At 44.3% G+C, this 20601-nt stretch overlaps 1 protein-coding gene across 1 annotated transcript in view; it reads right to left on the reverse strand.

The window, feature by feature from the left end:
* Positions 1–17094, reverse strand: part of Gdpd1 (glycerophosphodiester phosphodiesterase domain containing 1) — a 40344-nt gene extending 23250 nt beyond the window's left edge. The window contains exons 1-3 of the mRNA NM_025638.2: positions 16793–17094; positions 6856–6898; positions 2382–2517 (exon numbers count right to left, since the gene is read on the reverse strand). Of these exons, the coding sequence (NP_079914.1) occupies positions 2382–2517; positions 6856–6898; positions 16793–16934 (321 nt within the window). The 5' untranslated portion in view covers positions 16935–17094. The remainder of the gene's footprint in view (positions 1–2381; positions 2518–6855; positions 6899–16792) is intronic.
* Between the last annotated feature and the right edge of the window lie 3507 nt (positions 17095–20601).

The following is a 20601-nucleotide window of genomic DNA, read 5'->3' on the forward strand; positions in this document are numbered from 1 at the left end:
AATTTATATATATCTTACCGTTTTGCCTCCCCAGTTCCTTACTTAAAAGATTTGCTTTATTATTTTCAATATACGTAGGTGTGTGTGTGTGTGTGTGTGTACACCTATGTGTGGGTAGAGAAGGTTTTGAAGGTAAGAGATGTTAGATGCCCTAGAACTGGATAACATTGGGGCTGGGAACTGAACTCAGACCCTCTGCAAGAGCTGTATATGCTCTTAACTGCTGAGCTATCTCTCTGTGCCCTAAATTATTATTATTTATTATTTTGTTGTTGTTGTTTTTTCGAGACAGGGTTTCTCTGTGTAGCCATGGCTGTCCTGGAACTCACTCTATAGACCAGGCTGGCCTCGAACTCAGAAATCTGCCTGCCTCTGCCTCCCGAGTGCTGGGATTAAAGGTGTGAGCCACCACTGCCTGGCTATTATTATTATTATTATTATTATTATTATTATTATTATTATTATTTGCTTTTAATTATTAATTATTTTTTTAAGACAGGGTTTCTCTGTGTGGCCCTGGCTGTCCTGGAACTTGCTCTGTAATCAGTCTGGCCTCAATCTGCCTGCCTCTGCCTCCTGAATGCTGGAATTAAAGGTGTACATCACCAGGCTAAGTAGAGGAACAATTTTTGAGTGCTATAATTATGGGCATTTGGCATCATACCCATTACACTGAAGTATTTAAACACAATATACATAATTTCTATCTTGTATAAAGCTGTAGAAAACCAACCCAGTCTAGCAACAGATTGTTGCTGTTGCTGGCAGTTTTCTTCTCATGACAAAAGTAGATGTTCTGTCTTTCTTCCACGTATCAGGATTTACTGCTATGAACATATATGATTTATGAGTTACATTGTTTACAATTACATTTAGTTAGCATGTGTGTGAGAGTATGAATGTAACACAGTGCATTCACATAGTTCAGAGGATACAATGCAGGAGTCAGTTCTCTCCTTCCACCAAACAGAACTGAGCCCACAGTTTTTTTCTTTAAATTTTTTTTTCATATGACTAGATTTTTAAAATTGTGTGTGTGTGTGTGTGTGTGGTGTGGGCATGGGCTCCTGGAGGGCCCCAGAGAACCTCTGGGAATCAGCTATTTCCTTCTACCTTGTTTTGAAGTAGAGCCTCCCCTTGGTGTCTCTGTTGCCCTGTGGGTTCTAGGATGGCTGTTTGTTTTCCTGTCTCCACATCCCATCTTGTGATAAGAGTGCTGGGGTCACAAATGCATAGTACTTCATCCATTGTTTTTCATTCCTTTAATCTGTATGATTGATTTATTTTTGTTTTATAAGCATTGATGTTTTACCTGCATATATGTCTGTGTGAGGGTGTTGGATCCCCTGGAACTAAAGTTACAGACAGTTGTGAGCAGCCGTGTGAGTGATGGGAATTGAACTCAGGACCTCTGGAAGAGCAGTCAGTGCTCTTAACTGCTGAGCCATCTCTCCAGCCCCCTTGAGCAGGTTTTAAACAATGCTTTCCTACGCTACAAGGCTAAACTAATTCCTATATTAAACAAGACCCAAATAGATATCTTGAATTGTAATGTCGTTTCATATTTGACAATGGTTGTTAATTTTATTAAAACATCTATAGCAGTAATTTTGGGGCTGGAGATGTAGCACAGCTGATAGAGCACCTGCCAAGTATGCACGGGGCCCTGGGTTCTATCGTAGCCCCTGGGTAAACTGGGCACCATTGTGTGCTGATAGGGCCAGCATCTGGGAGAGCGAAAGCAGAATTATCAGAAGCTCAAGGTATCCTCAGTTATACAGGGAGCTCATGGCCTGTGTAGCTAAAGTTAGAAGATGAAGCAGGTCCCCAAAGATGCATCTGAACTGCACAAATCCCTCACTGGATACCAAGGCATGGAGCATCCTTCCCCTTTTACATTTATCTGAATCACCATCATTCTTTAGGAACTTAGTTGTTCGGGTTTTGTTCTTTTTTTTTTTTTTTTTTCTATTTTGAAAGTATTTTGCTAGCATGTATGTCTATGCACCACTTACTTGTCCGGTGCCTACAGAAGACAGAAAAGCGTGTCAGATCCCCTGGGCCCGGAGTCACATACAGCTGTGAGCTCCTGTGTGGGAACTGGGAATGGAATTGGGGTCCTCTGGAAGAACAGCCAGTGCTCTCAACCATGAAGCCCTTTCTCTAGCCCGTTTATTTGTTGGTTTGTTTGAGACAGGAGCCCAGAGTGGCTTCAAGGCTTTGACATGCCTCCTGCCACCCAAGTGCCAGCGTTAAGGCTGTGAGCCATCATCAGCTTAATCATCATCGTTTTCAAAAGTTATTTATGAGTGACATCTGGCTCTCTTCTGCCTTAAAAGCATTTCCTTTAAGTATAATGATATTAGTTTCTTTTTACTTACACAATATTTGAGATCAGAGACGTTTACATTGACCCCAGTTGACCTCTTCAGGTTTGCATCATGTGACACTACAACTTGCTCATCTTTTGTGATATGGCAGTCCAGTTCTAACATGTCTGTCCCAATGGTAACTGCGCTGAAGACACAAAAGAAAACAGCACTTTGAAACCTGGTAAACATATACTTTACATGTATCAGATATGAAAATTCTGATTTTAAAGTCCAAAGTATCCCATGACACTGAAATAGCCCAACCACATTTATCGTCATTCATCAATGTGATGTTGTAATATTATAATAAAAAGTTATTAAAGTGTTGTGACTTATAATTGGTGAATCATGTTGCCTCTTCCATAGGCAGCTATGGTTAATCCTGACATTTCTTTTTTTTTAAAGATTTATTTATTTATTATATGTAAGTACACTATAGCTGTCTTCAGACACTCCAGAAGAGGGTATCAGATCTCATTACGGATAGTTGTGAGTCACCTGCTGGGAATTGAACTCAGGACCTTTGGAAGAGCAATCAGTGCTCTTAACCACTGAGCCCCAATCCTGGCATTTCAATACGATGGGAAAAATATTTGACTAGAAATTAATTTGGGTGATAGTTCCTGATACCTTAGTATAACTCAGGGCAAGCTGACTTTCTTCATGTGGCCTGTATTTCCACACATATCAAGATTTAAGACAAAGTGGCTGCTTTTATCATCTTAATTAAACATATTTTAGGGTGGTCTTATGGTATATTCCTGGAATGCCAGCACTTGGGAGGGGGAGGCAGGAAGATTACAGAATGAGGAATAAAAATAAAACAACAATGGATTCCAAAGAAAGGGAGATGGAGGAAGAGACAGTAAAGGAAGAGAATAGCAAGGCGAGCTGGAGCACATCTGTAACCCCAGCACCCAGTTCTAGCAGGAGAAATTCAAGGCCATCCTCAGCTATGTTGGGTGAAGTTCAAGGCCAGTTTAGGATACATATCCTGTCTAAAAATAAAACAGAAAATGAAAAGAAAGAGAAAGGGATGAACAAAAGAAGTTTGTCAGGGTCACAGAAATGTAACAATAAAAATATGTAAAAACCCTAGAGATGAAATTCAATCACTAAACTAAGTTTATCAGGAGAAGGCTTCAGAGCCACATCAAACTGAAGAGTCTCCGGTGAGACTGCGCACAGTAGGGCCTCTCAGTAATAAGGAATCACAAATGCTGAGAAAGTATATAAGCAGACATTCAACAGCAAAACTCACTATGGAAAGAAAAGCTAGATATAGTAGCTCACAGCTGAGCTCACTTGAGAAGCTGAGGCAGGAGAATGCCTTCTGTTTGAGTCCAACCTAGGATATACAGTGAGTGATATGGAACACAACCCATTCTTCTCTCATTTGGAAGCCTAGCTCCTCCACCTGAAAATTCATACTCTCTCACTCTCTCTCTCTCTCTCTCTCTCTCTCTCACACACACACACACACACACACACACACACACACACACACACACATCATCATCATCATCCTCTAACCCCTATTTGCACTGGGTTCCATGTCCATGCCCTCTTCCCCTTAACGAGCATCACACTTGAGGACATTCCACTCAAATGCATCCCTGACACAACACACACAACATGGTTCAGGAGAGATTCAGCCTGGTTTTGTGTTGAGTGCATACACAATAAGGCAAAAACCATGTTCTCAAGTGAATTTTTAGGGAGCGTCCCATATTAATAAAGTTATATCTGTGCATAACTGGGTGTGCATATGTGATGGTTTTTATATATTCAGTCCAGCGAGTGGCACTATTAAAAGGTGTGGCCCTGTTGGAGTAGGTGTGTCACTGTGGGAGTGGGCTTTTTTTTTAAAGATTTATTTATTATTATACATAAGTACACTGTAGCTGTCTTCAGACACTCCAGAAGAGGGCGTCAGATCTCATTACAGGTGGTTGTGAGCCACCATGTGGTTGCTGGGATTTGAACTCGGGACCTTTGGAAGAGCAGTCAGTGCTCTTATCCTCTGAGCCATCTCACCAGCCCCGGGAGTGGGCTTTTAAGACCCTCACCCTAGCTGCCTGGAAGCAATTATTCTGCTAGCAGCCTTCAGATGAAGATGTAGAACTCTCAGCTCCTCCTGCACTATGCTTGCCTGGATGCTGCCATGTTCTTGCCTTGATGATAATGGATTGAACCTCTGAACCTGTAAACCAGCCCCAATTAAATGTTGTCCTTATAAGACTTGCCTTGGTCATGGTTTCTGTTCACAGCAGTAAAACCCTAATAAGACAACTTATGATTAAAATCAGATGCCTCTGTCAGACATGGTAGCACACATCTTTAATCCCAGCAATCCACTCAGGAAGCAGAGGCAGGGGGAATCTCTTGTGAGTTCAAGGCCAGCCTGATTTATATAGTGAGAGAGCTCCAGGTTGACAAAAGATATTTAAGAGAGACCCTGTCTCAAAAGAGACAGAGGGGAGGAGAGACGGAAAGAGAGAAGGGAATAGAGGGGGATAGAGGGAGGCAGGGAGGGAGGGACAGAGAGAGGGGGGAGGGAGGGAGGCAGGGAGGGAGGGGAGTGCTAAGCATGATGATGCATGTGTGTAATATCAACATCTACATCCCCAAAACAGAAGGATTAGGAGTTCAAGGCCAGTTTCAACTACATGGCAAGTTGAGATCAGTCTTGGTACACACACACAGATTATGAGAGTCAGGGCACTGACTTAATTATTTTGACTTTATGCCATATTCTACTTCCAGGTATTGCTAATATAACTTGCTTCTTTCTCCTACCCACGCATATAAGTACCTCATTGTCCTCTGGGTATTTACCTACGTGGCCCAGTTTAATAACCTAGTTTTATTAGCTCTTAAGAATCAGGTTTTGCAGGGAGGGTGTGGTGGTACATGACTATAACCTTAGCACTGGGAGGTGGAGGCAGGAAAGTCAGTTTGGAGTGACTCTTGGACACATGTTCATTCAAGGGCATCCTGGTCTATGAAAACCTGTCTCAACAAGGACTTAGTTCACTCTGCATTCGAGCAATACAGTTCTTTTATGTTCTATGCTCATCACAAAGGACGGCTGTCTCCTTTACCAGTCTACTGCCAACATCCTGCTTGTTCTTGGGGTATGCTGCTCCAATTCTATTTTAGCGACCAACTAGTGAGACTTGAGTATTAGAACCTAAGATGTTAGAGAATGAGAGAGAGGAAAGAAAAGTCCTGCTCTGCCATACTCATAACCTACAGGAGAGGGTACCTGTGAAAGCATTTTATAAGCCATGCCGAAGATGTTTCACGAACAGTGATTTTTTTTTTTTTTTGGTGCAGGCTTTATTTTAAAATTTGTTGAGATACCATTTGTTTGTTTGTTTTTGAGGTAGGGTTTCTCTGTGTAGCCTTGTCTGTCCTGGAACTTGCTCTGTAGACCAGGCTAGCCTCTAACTCACAGAGATGCACCTGTCTCTGCCTCCTGAGTGCTGAGACTAAAGGCGTCACCACACAACTTGGGCTGTCCGGGAGTCATGCAGCTGCCTGCCTCTGCTTCCCCACAGCCAGGAAGAACGGCGTGAGCCACCTCTGAGAAGAAAAATAATCTATAAGACGTCACTGAATGGCAAAAGGAAGAAACTTAAGACTAAATTCTGCTGGGATATGGGAGTACCTCAGCCACGGAGTGCGTGCTGAGCATGCAGGAAGCTCTGGCTTCAATCTCCAGCCCAACAGACAGGCTAACCCTCCAGATTAGCTCTAGCTACATAGAAAATATTTCCAAATTGCCTAGCAGTGTGAGACCACCCTGGCTAACTGAGAGAAAGATGCCCACCCCACCTTAAAAATGGCTTAAAATTGTATTAGAATTTTTTTTTCTCATTAAGTATAACTAGGTAAAGTCTTCGTTTCCCTGGCCTTGCTTCATAGCCCGTTTTGGGATTCGGTGAGAGGAAAACAAGGCTGACAGTAAACGTCAGCTCTGAGACAAAGAACAAGGGCTCCAACCAGTGAGCGGCTTCTGCAGCTTCCAGAAAGCCTTGAAAAGGCGTGTGTATGAAATATGATTCCAATATAAACAAAACCAGTAACTCATCTTATTAAAAAAACAACATCAGCACACACGAGGATCCCAAGAAGAACCCCAACGGCAGGAACCTGCTCAACAGAAACTCCTGGGCACAAAGACGCACAGTCCCATTCCTGAGCAGCAGCCAGGGGGACAGCTGTCTCGCTTGCTCTCTCTGCACTGGACCAATTAGCATTATGCAGCCTGTCCCTTGTCACAGATGGCTGCTTCTAGCTCTGGAAAGCCAGTCTCTTTAGGACTACTTTTACAACTATATAGAAGTCAAACACTCTTTGTAATATTTTATAGAAACAGCTATGACGAGTGAGTGGCACATATACACTGTGTCCCTCTGTGAGTCCCCATCCATCCAGTGACAGGCTGTGGACAGAGGGGCCCTTCCTGTGTACTCACTGCTGGAAGGCAGCCATTGTGTTCTCAAGGTTTTCTCCAGCACCTGTGGAAACACGGAGGGTAAAAGTTATTTCATTTACTGGTCACGTTGAACATACTATTTCTCCAGAAATAAGAATGAATCTTTGTGTGTGGGGGTGGGGGGGGGGTAGAATCCTGTTTTTTAGTTTTTTTTTTTTAAATCAACAAGTATGTATTTAAGGATTTCAGATGACGATTCCTTCACTGTCCATGGAGGTCACCAATGTTCCTACTGGGCCCTTTTCTACAACCTCAGTTACTAGATTACCTAACGTGTATACAGTCCTAGATTCCAGCTCCAGCACACTATGGTACTATAAGCTAGGCATGGTAACCCATGTCTAGAGTCCCAGAACTTAGAAGGCAAAGAGAGAAAGCCCAGAGCTGGAGGCCAGCCTGGGCTATAGCATACAGCCTTTAAAAACAAACAAACAAAGCTAGCCCTCTTTAAAGGAGCTGCTGCTTATCTCAGCTGTCACTTCCGCCCACAACTCTTTCTTTCATCTGAGCTTCTCTTCTCTCCCCCTGGATTATGGGCATACTTAAAACAACTTCAATGGTACCCCTTTGAGATCTTTGATATCTAATTTTTAAAGCATAAATGATTTTATTGCTGACATGCTAATAAGGACTATTAGCATTATAATATAAGAAACTCTAAGAATCTCACAGAGGCAGGCTGGGAGGTCTCATATCTACTCAGAGCCTGTCTACCCCAGGCATTGCATGATATTCATATCCACGATGGCAGCAAGGTGCTCGGATTCGATACGTCGAAATATCATAAAAATCTTAACCTGCACACTCTTTTCAGGTCAGTGGCCTTCCAGAGAGGGGCTCCAAAGAGCTTACAGTGGACAGCTCATTTCAAAGACAGAGAGGAAGGTGCCTGGGAAATGCTACAGGGAGAGCCACAGAAGAAAGCTGCTGGTGCAGAGGAGAGCTGAAAAGATCGAACAGAAGTGCCATGCTGATTTTATTCTGAACAGGTTGAACAAAGGGTGAGAGCCACAGGAAGTCCAGGGTGTCAAGGCTGGCAATGCCAGTATAATATGTGAACAGTCACAAGGTCCAGAAAGCCAACTGCACCAGAATCTGTCCTTGGAATTCTCAGGACTTACTTTCCCCCCTTGTTTTAAATGAAGTTCTCACATAGTTCAGGCTGGCCTCAAACTCCTATGTAATAAAGGATATATTTAACTCCCGATTCTCTTGCCTCCACCTTCCACATTCTGTGAATACATCACGCTCAGTAATTTTCAGGGGCTGTATTTGCAAGCGCATATATGTGTGTGTGTGTGTGCATGTTTGTGTGTCTGTAAGGGAGGTTGCATGCCCCGGCATAGGGCTCTCAGATGGTAACCTCAGGTCTGCTTTCTCCTGTGTCTGAGAGTGTCCGTTGTTCTCCACCGCTTACGGCAGGCTAGCCAGTCCTGGAGTGCTTGACCCTGCCTCTCACCCCCTCCAGGGAGCGCTGGAATCACAGGCACACCCTGCATCTACCCAGCTGGCGTTTCCATGGTTCCGGGGATCCAGGCTCACATCCTTACACCTGCCCGGCAAGCACTTTTACCCTCAAGCTCTCTCTCCAGCCCCGAGTCTCAGGGTTGGGGGATGGTTTTTATTGTTTTGTTTTTATTTATTTTGAGATAGGGTTTTAGCCAGGCATGGTAGTTCATACCTTTAATCCCAGCACTCAGGAGGCAGAGGCAGGTGAATCTCTGTGAGTCAGAGGTCAGTTTGTTTGGTCTACAAAGAGAATCCCAGCCAGGGCTACACAGAGAAACTGTCTCTCATCAACAACAACTGGAAAAAATAGGAGATAGGATTTTACTCTATAGCTCAGGCTAGCCTGAAACTCTTAGTGAGTAGCCTAGGCTGCCCCTCAAATTCTTAGTAATCCACCCCCCTTAGCATGCACGAGCTGTCATATCCAGCATGAATACAATATGAATGGACTGGAGAGATAGCTTAGTGGTTAAAAGCACGAGCCGCTTTTCCAGGGGACCTGAGTTCAATTTCCAGCAGACATATGGTGGCTCATAGCCATCTACAATGGGGTCTGATGTTCTCTTCTGGTATGCAGGTGTACATGCAGATAGACTCATATACATAAATCTTTTTTAAAATCCATGCTCACACAGTAGTGAAGCATACAATGACAACTGATACATTTTATATGTGACTGACTGAGGCTACAGCAGTAGAAACTTTAACCCCTGGTGCTTTTTGAGTAGGGAGGGAGATAACTAGAGACTGAACCCAAATATACAAGGCATGCATAGCAGCCCTGAGCTGCACACCCACACATATTCACCAATGCTCTGGACTGCTGCTGAAGACATACCACAGTGGAAAGGTAAACAGCCTCTTAGGAACACAGTTTGGACCTTGCAGACTGATATAAGTGTATAAGGGACCCCCAGAAGCCACAGGCGACACTTTGAAGATGCCAGAAGAGTCAAGATTACTTTTGGGGACAAAGGACATTTTCGATAGGATCTCTATGGAGCCCAGGTTGGACTCAAACTCTAAATCCTCCTGTCTCCTGGGTAATGAGGTTAAAGATACACTAACACTACTCAGTTAACGGGGATTTATGAAGTGCTAGAAATGTTCTAACAATTCTTTTATTGCATTTAGGGCCAGGCATGGTGGCACGCTCTTGTAATCCCAGCACCCAGGAGGCAGAAGTATAGTGTCTGAGTACAGTCTGGTCTACATAGTGAGGTCCAGGATAGCCAGGATTTCATGGAGAGACCCTTCCTCAAAAAAACCAACCAACCAACTAACCAAACAAACTTTTTTTTTTTTTTTTTTTTTGGTTTCTCAAGACAGGGTTTTTCTGTGTAGTCCTGGCTGTCCTGGAACCCACTCTGTAGACCAGGCTGACCTCAAACTCAGAAATCCACCTGCCTCTGCCTCTCGAGTGCTGGGATTAAAGGTGTGTGGCACTACTGCCCGGTCCCAAACTTTTTATTACATCATTTAATGTGTGTGTGTGTGTGTGTGAATGTGAACATATATGGATATACATGCAGTGTACACGTTTTCCTTCAACCATGTGTGTTCCAGAAACTAAGCCCAGGTGGTCAGAACTGGGAACAGGTGCCTCTACCACTGAGCCATTGTGCCAACCTTCTAGGAATGTCCTGTGTCTTGAACAGCTACCTGGGTATAAGCATATAGGGGGAGGGGTAAGAGTGCTTCCATAGAGAGGAGTTGATGAGTTTGGAGGAGAATTTATGAAGAGCAATAAACCAGTCACAGAAAGACAAGCACAAATGCCACACAATCCTCCTCATACGTAAAAAGGCCAATTCAGCCAGATGTGGTGGGATGGGCTTTAAATCTAGAAATCATCCTGCCTCTTGTCTCCTGAGTGCTGGGATTACAGCTGTGCACACCACACTAACTTTATATTGTTTCTTTCTGGTTTTGGGGATAGGATCTCACTAGGTAGACCTGGCTGACCTAGAACTCACTGTGTAGTCCAGGCTAGATTTGAACTTACAGAGACCGGCCTCCTCTGCTTCCCCGAGTGCTGGGATTAAAGGTGTGCACCACCAAACCCAGGGAGTCCATCTATGACCCAGGCTGGTCTCAAACCTACAATGTAACCAAAGATGACCTTGGGCTCCCAGTCCTTTGGCTCTCACCTCTTGAGTGCTGGGACCACAGGCATATACCACACTACAAGTGGCTTTACAATTCACACTTTCATTTATTCACTTAAATGAGATACAAGGGAGAAAGAGATTGAGGGTAAAAGTGCTTGCTGGGCAAGGATATTTTAATGGGGAAATACCTTAACGGGCCATCTGTGCCCGGCAGTCCTAGCTCATCCTATGGTTAAATGTTCATGACATAGGAATGTTGACCACTGACCACCTGTGACACCCCTAGCACTCACCAATGAAATTTTAGATTTCTCAATCCTTCTAGAGAGTTCTCCTGATTCCCTATAAAAAGGCCTGTGCACCTTTGTCTGGGGTTGCCATTTTGAAGAATGGTTGACTTCCATGTGCTGGTTGTTTTTGCAGAACACATGCTCTTTGTCTCTGTATACGATCTGAGTCTGGGGCCTTCTTTCAGCGATTTTTAGACTCTTACAAGGGTCTCTCTACATAGCCCTGGCTGTCCTGGAACTCACTGTGTAGACTAGTCTGGCCTTGAATTTACAGAAAGCTGCCTGCCTCTTTCTCCTGAGTGCTGGGATCAAAGGTGTTCACCACCATGCCTGGCTATAATTTGCTTTTGTAAATGTAAAAATGGTGGGCAATTTCCTTAATGGACATATGCCATTTGAAAATGATGATAACCTTCTTTATTAACTACACTTTTATTACACCCACATTTAGCTTGTTTCCATTTTCAGATATTTCAGATAACAGAGGGCTAGAGATTTAAATATTTATGTCTTGGGTATCCCAAGGATGATCTTGGCCTTCTTCCTTTTTCTTTAAGACAGGGCCTTAATATCCATTTCTGGCTGACTTCAAACTCACAGGGATCTTCCTGTCCTGCCTTACATGAATTATCATTAAAACCTTATTAACTGATTAAACTGCTTAGCTATCACCGATATTGAACAGGTGGTCAAGAGGCCTGGAGATGGGGGTCAGGGTAGGGAGCTCGCACTATGCAGGAGGCCCTGTGCAGACAGGACACTTAGCACTCAGTGCATTTCATTAAAATCCTCATAACCATCCTGCGAGTTAATGACGTTTCCCTAAGGACTTGAGTGGCCAGCACGTGGCTTGGTGGCTTGTGACTGTAATCCCAGCTTTATAAAGCCTAGGGAGAATTGTGAGTTTGAGGCTAGCCCAGACTACTACATAGTACGATCCTATCTCCAAAAAACAAAAAAAAAACAAAAAACAAAACAAAACAAAACAAACTACCACCCAAAACAAAGCGTTAGCTAGAGCCACAGAAACACTGTGAGCCTGCCTTCTTACCATGAGCTATGCTGCAGATTTTTCTGTTGCTATACTGCTATTCAGATAGTCCCTTTTATAGGTAAACAACTTCCATATTCTTCTGTCTGCTGTACAGCTGCTAGTAGGTAAATTGCACCGGGGCTATGCCGGCAGATTACCGAGACTCGTATGGTGAAGGCTGCGGAGTAACTGAGGGACTAATTAAGAAACATAGTGTTCCTCTCCAAGGAATTATTTAGTGCTAAGGCTTCCCTTATGAATTTGCTAGAATTCACTTTCTCTCAAATAATAATCACGTGACTCACAGAAACAGCCTAATTAATTTTTTTTTGTTTCTACCAATAAATAGTTTCTAGATCAACAATTGAACAATTCTAGGTATGAGCAAAATAACTTTTTCTGTTCCTTGGGCAGGATCTTGCCCATTCACTCCAGGCTAGCCCTGAACTCGCTACGTACCTCAAGATGACTTTGAACTTCTGTGTCCCTGGGTTTCAGTGCTGGAATTACAGCACGTGCTGTCATACCTGGCTTATATAGCTCTGGGGATGGCACTTGGGACCTCACGTATGTTAGGCAAGCACCATTTCCAAAGCTCCTCAACATTTTTATTGCATATTATTCATTTCGTGTAAGTTGGGTGGGAGTGCACATACCATGCTGTGCATATGCATGTCAGAAGACAACTTGTCTCTGATAAAAAAAACAAACAAACAAAAAAACCCCAACCTATTATCAAAAGCAAGGTGAGGAGGAAAGGGTTTACTTAGGCCTACACTACTAGGTCATAGTTCATCACGGAAGGAGGTGGGGCAGGAATTCAAACAGGCCAGGAACCTGCAGGCAGAAACTGAAGCAGAAGCCATGGAGGAATGCTGACTGCTTTCTGACTTGTCCCTCAAAGCTTGCTTAGCCTGCTTTCTCATACTATCTGGGACCACTTGCCCAGGGGTGGCATTGCCCACAATGGGCTGGGCCCTCCCACACCAATCATTAGTCAAGAAAAGTGCTCTGCAGGCTTGCCTACTGGCAACTTGATGCAGGCATTTGCTCAATTAAGATGTCCTCTTCTTGCCAGGCAGTGGTGGCACATGCTTTTAGTCCCAGGACTTGAAAGGCAGAGGCAGACAGATCTCTGTAAGTTCAAGGCCAACCTGGTCTACAGAGTGAGAACCAGGACAACCAGGGCCACACAGAGAAACCATGCCTCGAAAAACAAGAAAAGAAAAGAAAAGAAAAGAAAAGACAAGAAAAGGAAAGGAAAGGAAAGGAAAGGAAAGGAAAGGAAAGAAAAGAAGAGAGAAATCCCCTTCTCAGATATGCCTAGGTTTGTGTCAAGGTGACAAAAACCACCAACACATCTATCATGTGAGTCCCGGGTCAAATTCAGGTCGTCAGTTGACACTTTTACCTACTGAGCCATCTCACCAATTATTGCTCTGCACACCACAGGGTGGCTTCCAACTCACTATGCGGTCAAGGATGACCTTGAACTCCTGATATTCCTGCCTGTACCTCTCAACTGTTTCTGTTCTTTAGCCCTCTCATCAGATGGACCAGGTTGGCTTCAAACTTATGATCTTCCTACCCCAGCCTCCACAGTGCCAGGACTACAACACTGTTAATTTTATTTGTTGTCTCACTGTATACTTTTGTTGTATGTGTATGGGTGGGCATTTGTCTGCAGAGAAAAACTTTGGGTGACATTTCTAAATTACTAACATTTTTTAAATTTTTATTTATTTATTTATTTACTTACTTACTTATTGTATATGAGTACACTGTAGCTGTCTTCAGACACACTAGACGAGGGCAACAGATCCCATTACAGATGGTTGTGAGCCACCATATGGTTGCTGAGAATTGAACTCAGGACCTCTGAAAGAAGTCAGAGTTCTCTCCAGCCTTTTTTTTTTTTTTCTTTTAAAGACAAAATATCTCACTGGCCTTAAAGTCACCACATAGAATATGTTAGCCGGCTAGAGTCCCAGGGACGTGTCTGCCCAACCTTACCAGCCCTGGAACTACATGAGCATACCCCTGCACCCAGCATCTTTTACACAGTTTCTGGGAATCAAACTCGGGCCCTCTTACCCACTGAGTGATGATCTCCCAGGTCCCTATGTTCTCAGTTTACATTAATTTTCCCTCCTTTATGTGGTGTTCCCTAATTGTTTGGGGTCAGTTCATCTTTGATAGGGTAAGAAGAGGAAACACTGCATTTTGCATCCTTACCTCGGATTTTTTTTTAACATGTATTATTTTGTGTGTGTGCATACAGGTGCATGGAAGTCAGACAAGTTGCATGAGTCAGCTCTCTTCTCCATCCATGTGGGGTCCCTCAGACTGAACCCAAGTTGCCTGGCCTTAGCAGCAGGTGCCTCCACCCATCTGCCAGGCCATCATCTAGATTTAAATGCTATGAAGGCAAGCAATATTGGTCCAGCTCCTTCTATAATAATCTTTCAGGTGCTCTGTATATGAATCAACATTGTAGTTATTATCTGCCTACCATTATACTATCATTAACATCCTCACATACACAGTAACATACAGTGTGTTAGTGTGTTGTTTACAAAGTCAGTGCAGATATACAATGATATATTTAGGCCACAAAGGGATAATCTTCAAAGGGGAGACTGATGGAGTCAAATATCTGGGATGCCAGCACTCAGGAACACCTTAAATTCAAGTCTGTTCTGTTTAGAGCCAGCCTGAGCTACACAGCAAGTAAGAATACTTTCAAAACAAACAAACAAAAAAACCCAACAAACAAAAAACAGACAAGAAAACCCAAACAACCAAACCAAACCACACAAACAAACAAACACCCCAACAATAAAAATGGTAAGGGCTGGGGGCTGGTGAGATTGCTCAGTGGTTAAGAGCACTGACTGCTCTTCCAAAGGTCCTGAGTTCAAATCCCAGCAACCACATGGTGGCTCACAACCATCTGCAATGAGATCTGATGCCCTCTTCTGGTGTGTCTGAAGACAGCTAAAGTGTACTTACATATAACAATAAATAAATCTTTAAAAAAATAAAATGTTAAGGGCTGGGCTGGATAGATAGCATAGTGAATCATTTGGTTCAGAACCCCAGAACCTGTGCAGGAGCTAGAAGTAGTAGAACCAGAATCTGGTTTGTAATCCCAGCGCCCCTCCTGGCAGATGGGAGGTCAGACAGGAGAATCCCCAACTCCCACACTCGAGCTTACTGGTGAATCCAGCCTCGAATAACAAAAGACTTCATTTCAAACACAGTGAAACATAAGGACCAACATGCGATACTGTCCTCCAACCTCTACACATGCTCTGGAACATGTATGTGCCTACACTCACAGGCAAACACGCCATACGCCTATACACAGACATATTAATCACCAGGAGCTGGGCATGGTGGTCCAAGTCTTTATTCCCAGCACTTGGGAGGCAGAGGCAGGTAGGTCTCTGAATTTTAGGCTAGCCTGGTCTACTGATTGAGTCCTAGGACAGTCAGGGCCACAGAGAAAGAAAACCAAACAAAAAGTGGGAAACTGTGTTTAACTGATAAAACTGTACAAAAGAATGATAATGTATTTATTTCTATGACATATTTGTCATAATAGAAGTCATGGTCCCAGGATAGTTGTCCCAGCACTGGGAAAGTGGGGGCAGAATGCACAACCAGCCTGGTCTATATAGTGATTTGCAGACTAGCCAGCACGCCATAGCAAGACCCCATCTTTGAAAAATCTAAAACCAAAAATCATTACGGTACTCCATCAAATTTTAAACTATAGAGTTTACCATTGTATGATACATTTCAGGCAATTTTAACCCGGTGCTATATTCACCCTAAAGAAAAGTTTAAAGTGACCGAAAATTTTCATAATTTATACCTTAAGATTGAAATGTCCTGGGCTGGTGAGATGGCTCAGTGGGTAAGAGCACCCGACTGCTCTTCCGAAGGTCCAGAGTTCAAATCCCAGCAACCACATGGTGGCTCACAACCATCTGTAAAGAGATCTGATTCCCTCTTCTGGAGTGTCTGAAGACAGCTACAGTGTACTTACATATAATAAATAAATAAATCTTTAAAAAAAAAATTAAAACTATTACTTATAAAAAAAAAAAAATTGAAATGTCCTGAAGCCACATTATTGAACAGCAGTGAAGAAGCAAAGATGTGGCCTGTTATAGTAAATTAGAAGGCGGAGCGGACTCGCTTCAACCCTTATATACTTGATATTGTATAAAAGCAATATACTTTTGCAAGAGAAACATCTTTAAAAAAATACTGACTGATCATAAGCTAAATATTTTAGTCTTTTAGAAGCCCACCAACCATTGCTGGGGTAATGTTCAAAAATCAAAGTAAAACAACAACCCAGGTGCTAGGTTTTGGAATCCTTAGAACCAGAACTCTCCAAGTTGCTTGTGCCACTTCAGTCCACACTCTGTGACCTTGGAAAATGTCCCTGGTTTGGAGACATTTCTCTCCAGAGCTCAATTACAAACGCGTGGAGCGTGGCATCGCAGACTCCTCAGCTCTCGCTCCAGGTACTCGCAGATCCTCAGCTCTGCCGGAGCCCAAGCTCTTCCCCACGGACTCAGCCACCAGCCTATTCCAAGCAGTCTGTCCGTTCCTACTTCCCCCTGCGGGTGTCTCCTGGATCTGCACCGGCTTTGTGCCAGGCTGCCAAGAAGGGACCTCCCGATCATCCCTCCATCGGCCGAGGAACGCCCCACTTCTGTCTCTCATCCTGCGCTTCTCCTCCTCACAGAAGCCCTGTCACCCTAGCTCCCCAGAGACGCCCACCAGGACTGGGACACGAGACCCCTTTCCTTCCCTCCCCTCCGGACCACTCATCTGAGGAAGCCCTCCAGTTCCAGGAGCCCATTCTTCGTCAGCCTCTCCAGAATCCCCATCCTCTACCTCCTGCTAGGAAGCCTCCCCCATCCCCGCCATCGGGTTCTGGGGACCCCTCTCACCTCCGCGGTGAGAGATGTGCCTACTGAGGAATCGCTGTTTCTTTCTCTGGTGCAGCAACGCTGGGTATTTAAGCAACAAGAACGAGGTGACCAAATATCCCCCCAGAGTAGAGAGAAGGCAAAAAGCCGCGGTGGACGACATCCTCGGTCACCGCCTTCTGGGCCTGAGACCCCGACTGTGCTGTGATGGTAGCAACGGCCGCAGCGCCGGCAGCTGCTCGAGGTCTGCTCGCCCTCAGCCGGTGCCCTCGGCGTAGCGCACTTGTTCGTGCGGACTCAGCACGCAGGCGCAGCCCGACCCCAGCGCCCGAGCAACAAAGGGGCTCAGATACGCAGGCGCGCTACGGCGCGGAGCGTTGGGCGTCTGGCAGCTGTGGTCCCACGCGCAGGTGCTTCGAAGAAGACCCCGAGGCAAGAGGTTGGAAACTTGCCAGTGGTTTTATTTGTTTGGATTTGTTTGGGCAGTCCCTAAGCCGAAAACGCTCTCAAGCCAGGATAGCCTTCGGGGAAAATCTGACGTAACTGGGAAATGTGCATCAAAGGAGGATTCCAGGCCAGGTCCTAGTCCTTTCTGTGGGAAAAGCGAAGAATTGTTACTGATACCTCGAACTCGTAGCCTAGTTGGTTAGATCGTACGGGATTCAAGCCCCAGTACAAAATAAACATGAATAAAGAAACTGACCACTAAGTCCTTTCCTATAAAGACTGGCAACTAACTTTTCCATTTTTCTTTTTCATCTCCTACCTTACAAACTAGAAATACAGTAGGAACCACGTTTTATGGGGGCAGGGTCTTGGTTTTGTGAGATAGGATCTACTTAGCCCAGTCCGGGCTTGAATTCACTATATACCAGAGGATAGAGTCTTCGACTTCAGGTTCTTCTACCTCAGCCTCCAGAGTGTTGGGATGGTAGGCAAGCCCAGCTGTGGATCGTATTTTATGCAAAGTAATTAGCCACAAAGGCTGTGGCTGTGGCTCAGTTGTAAAGCACTTTCCAAGCACATTCAAGGTTTGGATTTGTTTATTGAGACAGGGTGTCTCACTGTGTTGACTGTGTGCTGGCCTCTTGATTCACAGAGACCAGTTTGCCTCTGCCTTCTAAGTATTGGGATTCTTTTCTTTCCCTTTTCTCCTCTCTCCCTTCCTCTCTCCGTTCTCTCTCCCTCCCTTCCTGTCTCCTCCCCCCCGGCCCCCCCCCCCCTTAGAGACTGGGTCTCACTATGTACCGAGGCTGATCTGGAACTCGCTATGACAATAGGGCTAGAGATCCACTTGCGTCTGCCTTCCCTTAAGGCCAGGGGTTTGAGTCCCAGGACAATTGCAACAACAGGCAGACTCACAGTATTGAGCTCCGGCTGGCTTCAAACTCCTAAGGGTGAAGCAGTCTTTTGGTTTCATCCAGCTCATTAGCTGGAACTGCAGGCAAGGGTTGCTGCACCCGATCCTATCTCGTTTATTTATTTTTTATGCATTTACTTATTTCCTGTGTAGTGTATGTGTGTGCACGTGTAAAGGCAGAGGACAACCTAAGGAGACCTAAGGTGGCAGCTCCTTTTCCCACTAAGCCATCTTGCTGGGTCAAGTGGCAGCTTTTGGAAAGGTGGTAAACACTCTATTTCACAAACATTGGGACTAAAATATCTAATCCTGTCAGGACACTATTTTAAATGTATCTGGGAAAATAGGATCAATTACAATACACTACATTGGGTCTCAACTTATTTTGCACTTATCTAATTGATAGCATAATCACAATTGGTGATTGTCATATGCTGGGGAAAGTTACTATAGATTGGTGAGATTTAGCAAATTATTTCATAGAATAGGTATTTAATTAAAGAACATTTAAGTCAGGCCTGAGGGTACAGGTCTGTAATCCCAGCAACTCTGGAGGTTGAGGCAGTAGGATTGTAAAATCTAGGTCTGCCTGGGTTACAGAATGAATTCAAGCTAGTTACTGTTTTCAAATATTAAGAACAAACAAGAGTGGGGATGTAACTCAGTGGTATACTTGAGATCTGAGTTCAATGCCTAGTGCTCAAAGTTTCTTTGTTAGCACACATCTGTAATACTAAGGCTGAGGAAGGAGTATTGAGTCTTAGGCCAGAGGCTGGAAAGATGGCTCAACCAGTTAAAAGCACTTTTTTCTTTTCTTTTTTTTAAATGTGTAGCAGCCCAGGCTCAAACTTGTGATCCTCCTGCCTCTGCCTCCTTCAGCAAATCCTACCGGTGTGTGCCACCACAACCGGCTTTTTTCTTTCCTTCCTTTTCTTTTTTCCTTCCTTCCTCTCTCTTCTTTCCTCCTCCTTCCATCTTCCTCCTACCTCTTTGTTGCTGTTTATATTTTTGCTTTTGGAGAGCGTTTCTCTGTGTAGCCCAGGCTGTACTGGAACTCACTATACACCAGGCTGCCTCTGCCTCCTGAGTACTGGGATGTGTACTACCACCTGGCAAGAGCACTTGTTCTTGCAGAGGATCTGGGTTCAGTTCCCAATACCCACAGGATGGGTTCACAACCGTGTCCATAATTCCAGTTCCAGGGGATGTAACACCTTCTTCTGACCTCAGTGGGCACCAAGCATGCATATGGTACATAAACAGGCAAAACACTCATACATATAAGAAATAAATAAGACCCAGGTAAAGTGATGCATTCCTTTAATCCCAGAACTCTTGAAGCAGAGGCAGGAGTTCCAGGCCAGCCTATTCTGCATAGCAAATTCTAGAACAGCAAGAGGCTATATATAGAGTGTCCCCAAAAAATAAATAAAATAACAGGGGCTGAAAAGATGGCTCTTAAAAGAGCACTAGCTTCTTCCAGAGGTCCTGAGTTCAATTCCCAGCAACCACATGGTGTCTCACAACCATCTGTAATGTGATCTGATGCCCTCTTCTGGTGTGTCTGAAGACAGTGACAGTGTACTCACATAAGTAAAAAAAAAAAAAGCCTTTGCTCCTCTTTCAGTGCAGTTGACCCCTTTGGATTTCCAGCACAAACAAGGCTCACAGTTACCTATAACTCCAGTCCCATGAAATCTGATGCCCTTTTCTCATCTCCTTGGTCACCAGGCATGTGCATGGTGCACATATATACATGCAGATAAAACATTCATACACATAAATACCCCTGCCCCATTAAAAGTATATCAACAGGCATTGTGGTGCACATCTTTAATGCCAGCACTTGGGAGGCAGAGGCAGGTGGATCTCGTGTTTGAGGCCAGCATGTTCCACATAGCTAGTTACAGGACAGCCAGAGCTACACCAGCTTTTTGCAGTTGAGTCCTTGTGATGGATAATCAGGATCACCTGGCTCTTTTGTTATTTTGTTACTCTTGTGGTTCCGGCTGGCTTCCAACTAGCTCAAGTAATCTAGGGTGGCCTTGAATATCTAATCTTGCTATCTCTGATTCTAGAATTAGAGGCAAGTGCTATAACATTCAGCCCTCTTCTAACTTGAGGTAGGTTTTGTTACGTAGTTAGTATAGGCTTGCCTTAAACTCAAAAGAGTACAGGTTTTATAGGCATCGGGATATACTAACCTTGCTTTGAAAACAATTTCAAAAACATCAACTTCCTGGGATTTGGTGGTGCAAGCCTTTAATCCCAGCACTTGGGGAGCCTGAGGCAGGTGGATCTCTGGTCTCTAGGCCAGCCTGTTCCTAGGATAGCCAGGGTTATACAGAGAAACCTTACGACTGGAGTTACAGGCAGCAATGATCCTTGTGTATCCTGGAGATCGAAAGGGATCCTCTGAAAGAGCAACGAGTGCTTTTGTAAGAGCCAGGTTTCCAGCCCCCATTACTCT

This window comes from Mus musculus, chromosome 11 (genome assembly GCF_000001635.26).
Source record: "Mus musculus strain C57BL/6J chromosome 11, GRCm38.p6 C57BL/6J".
Taxonomy (NCBI): Eukaryota; Metazoa; Chordata; class Mammalia; order Rodentia; family Muridae; genus Mus; species Mus musculus.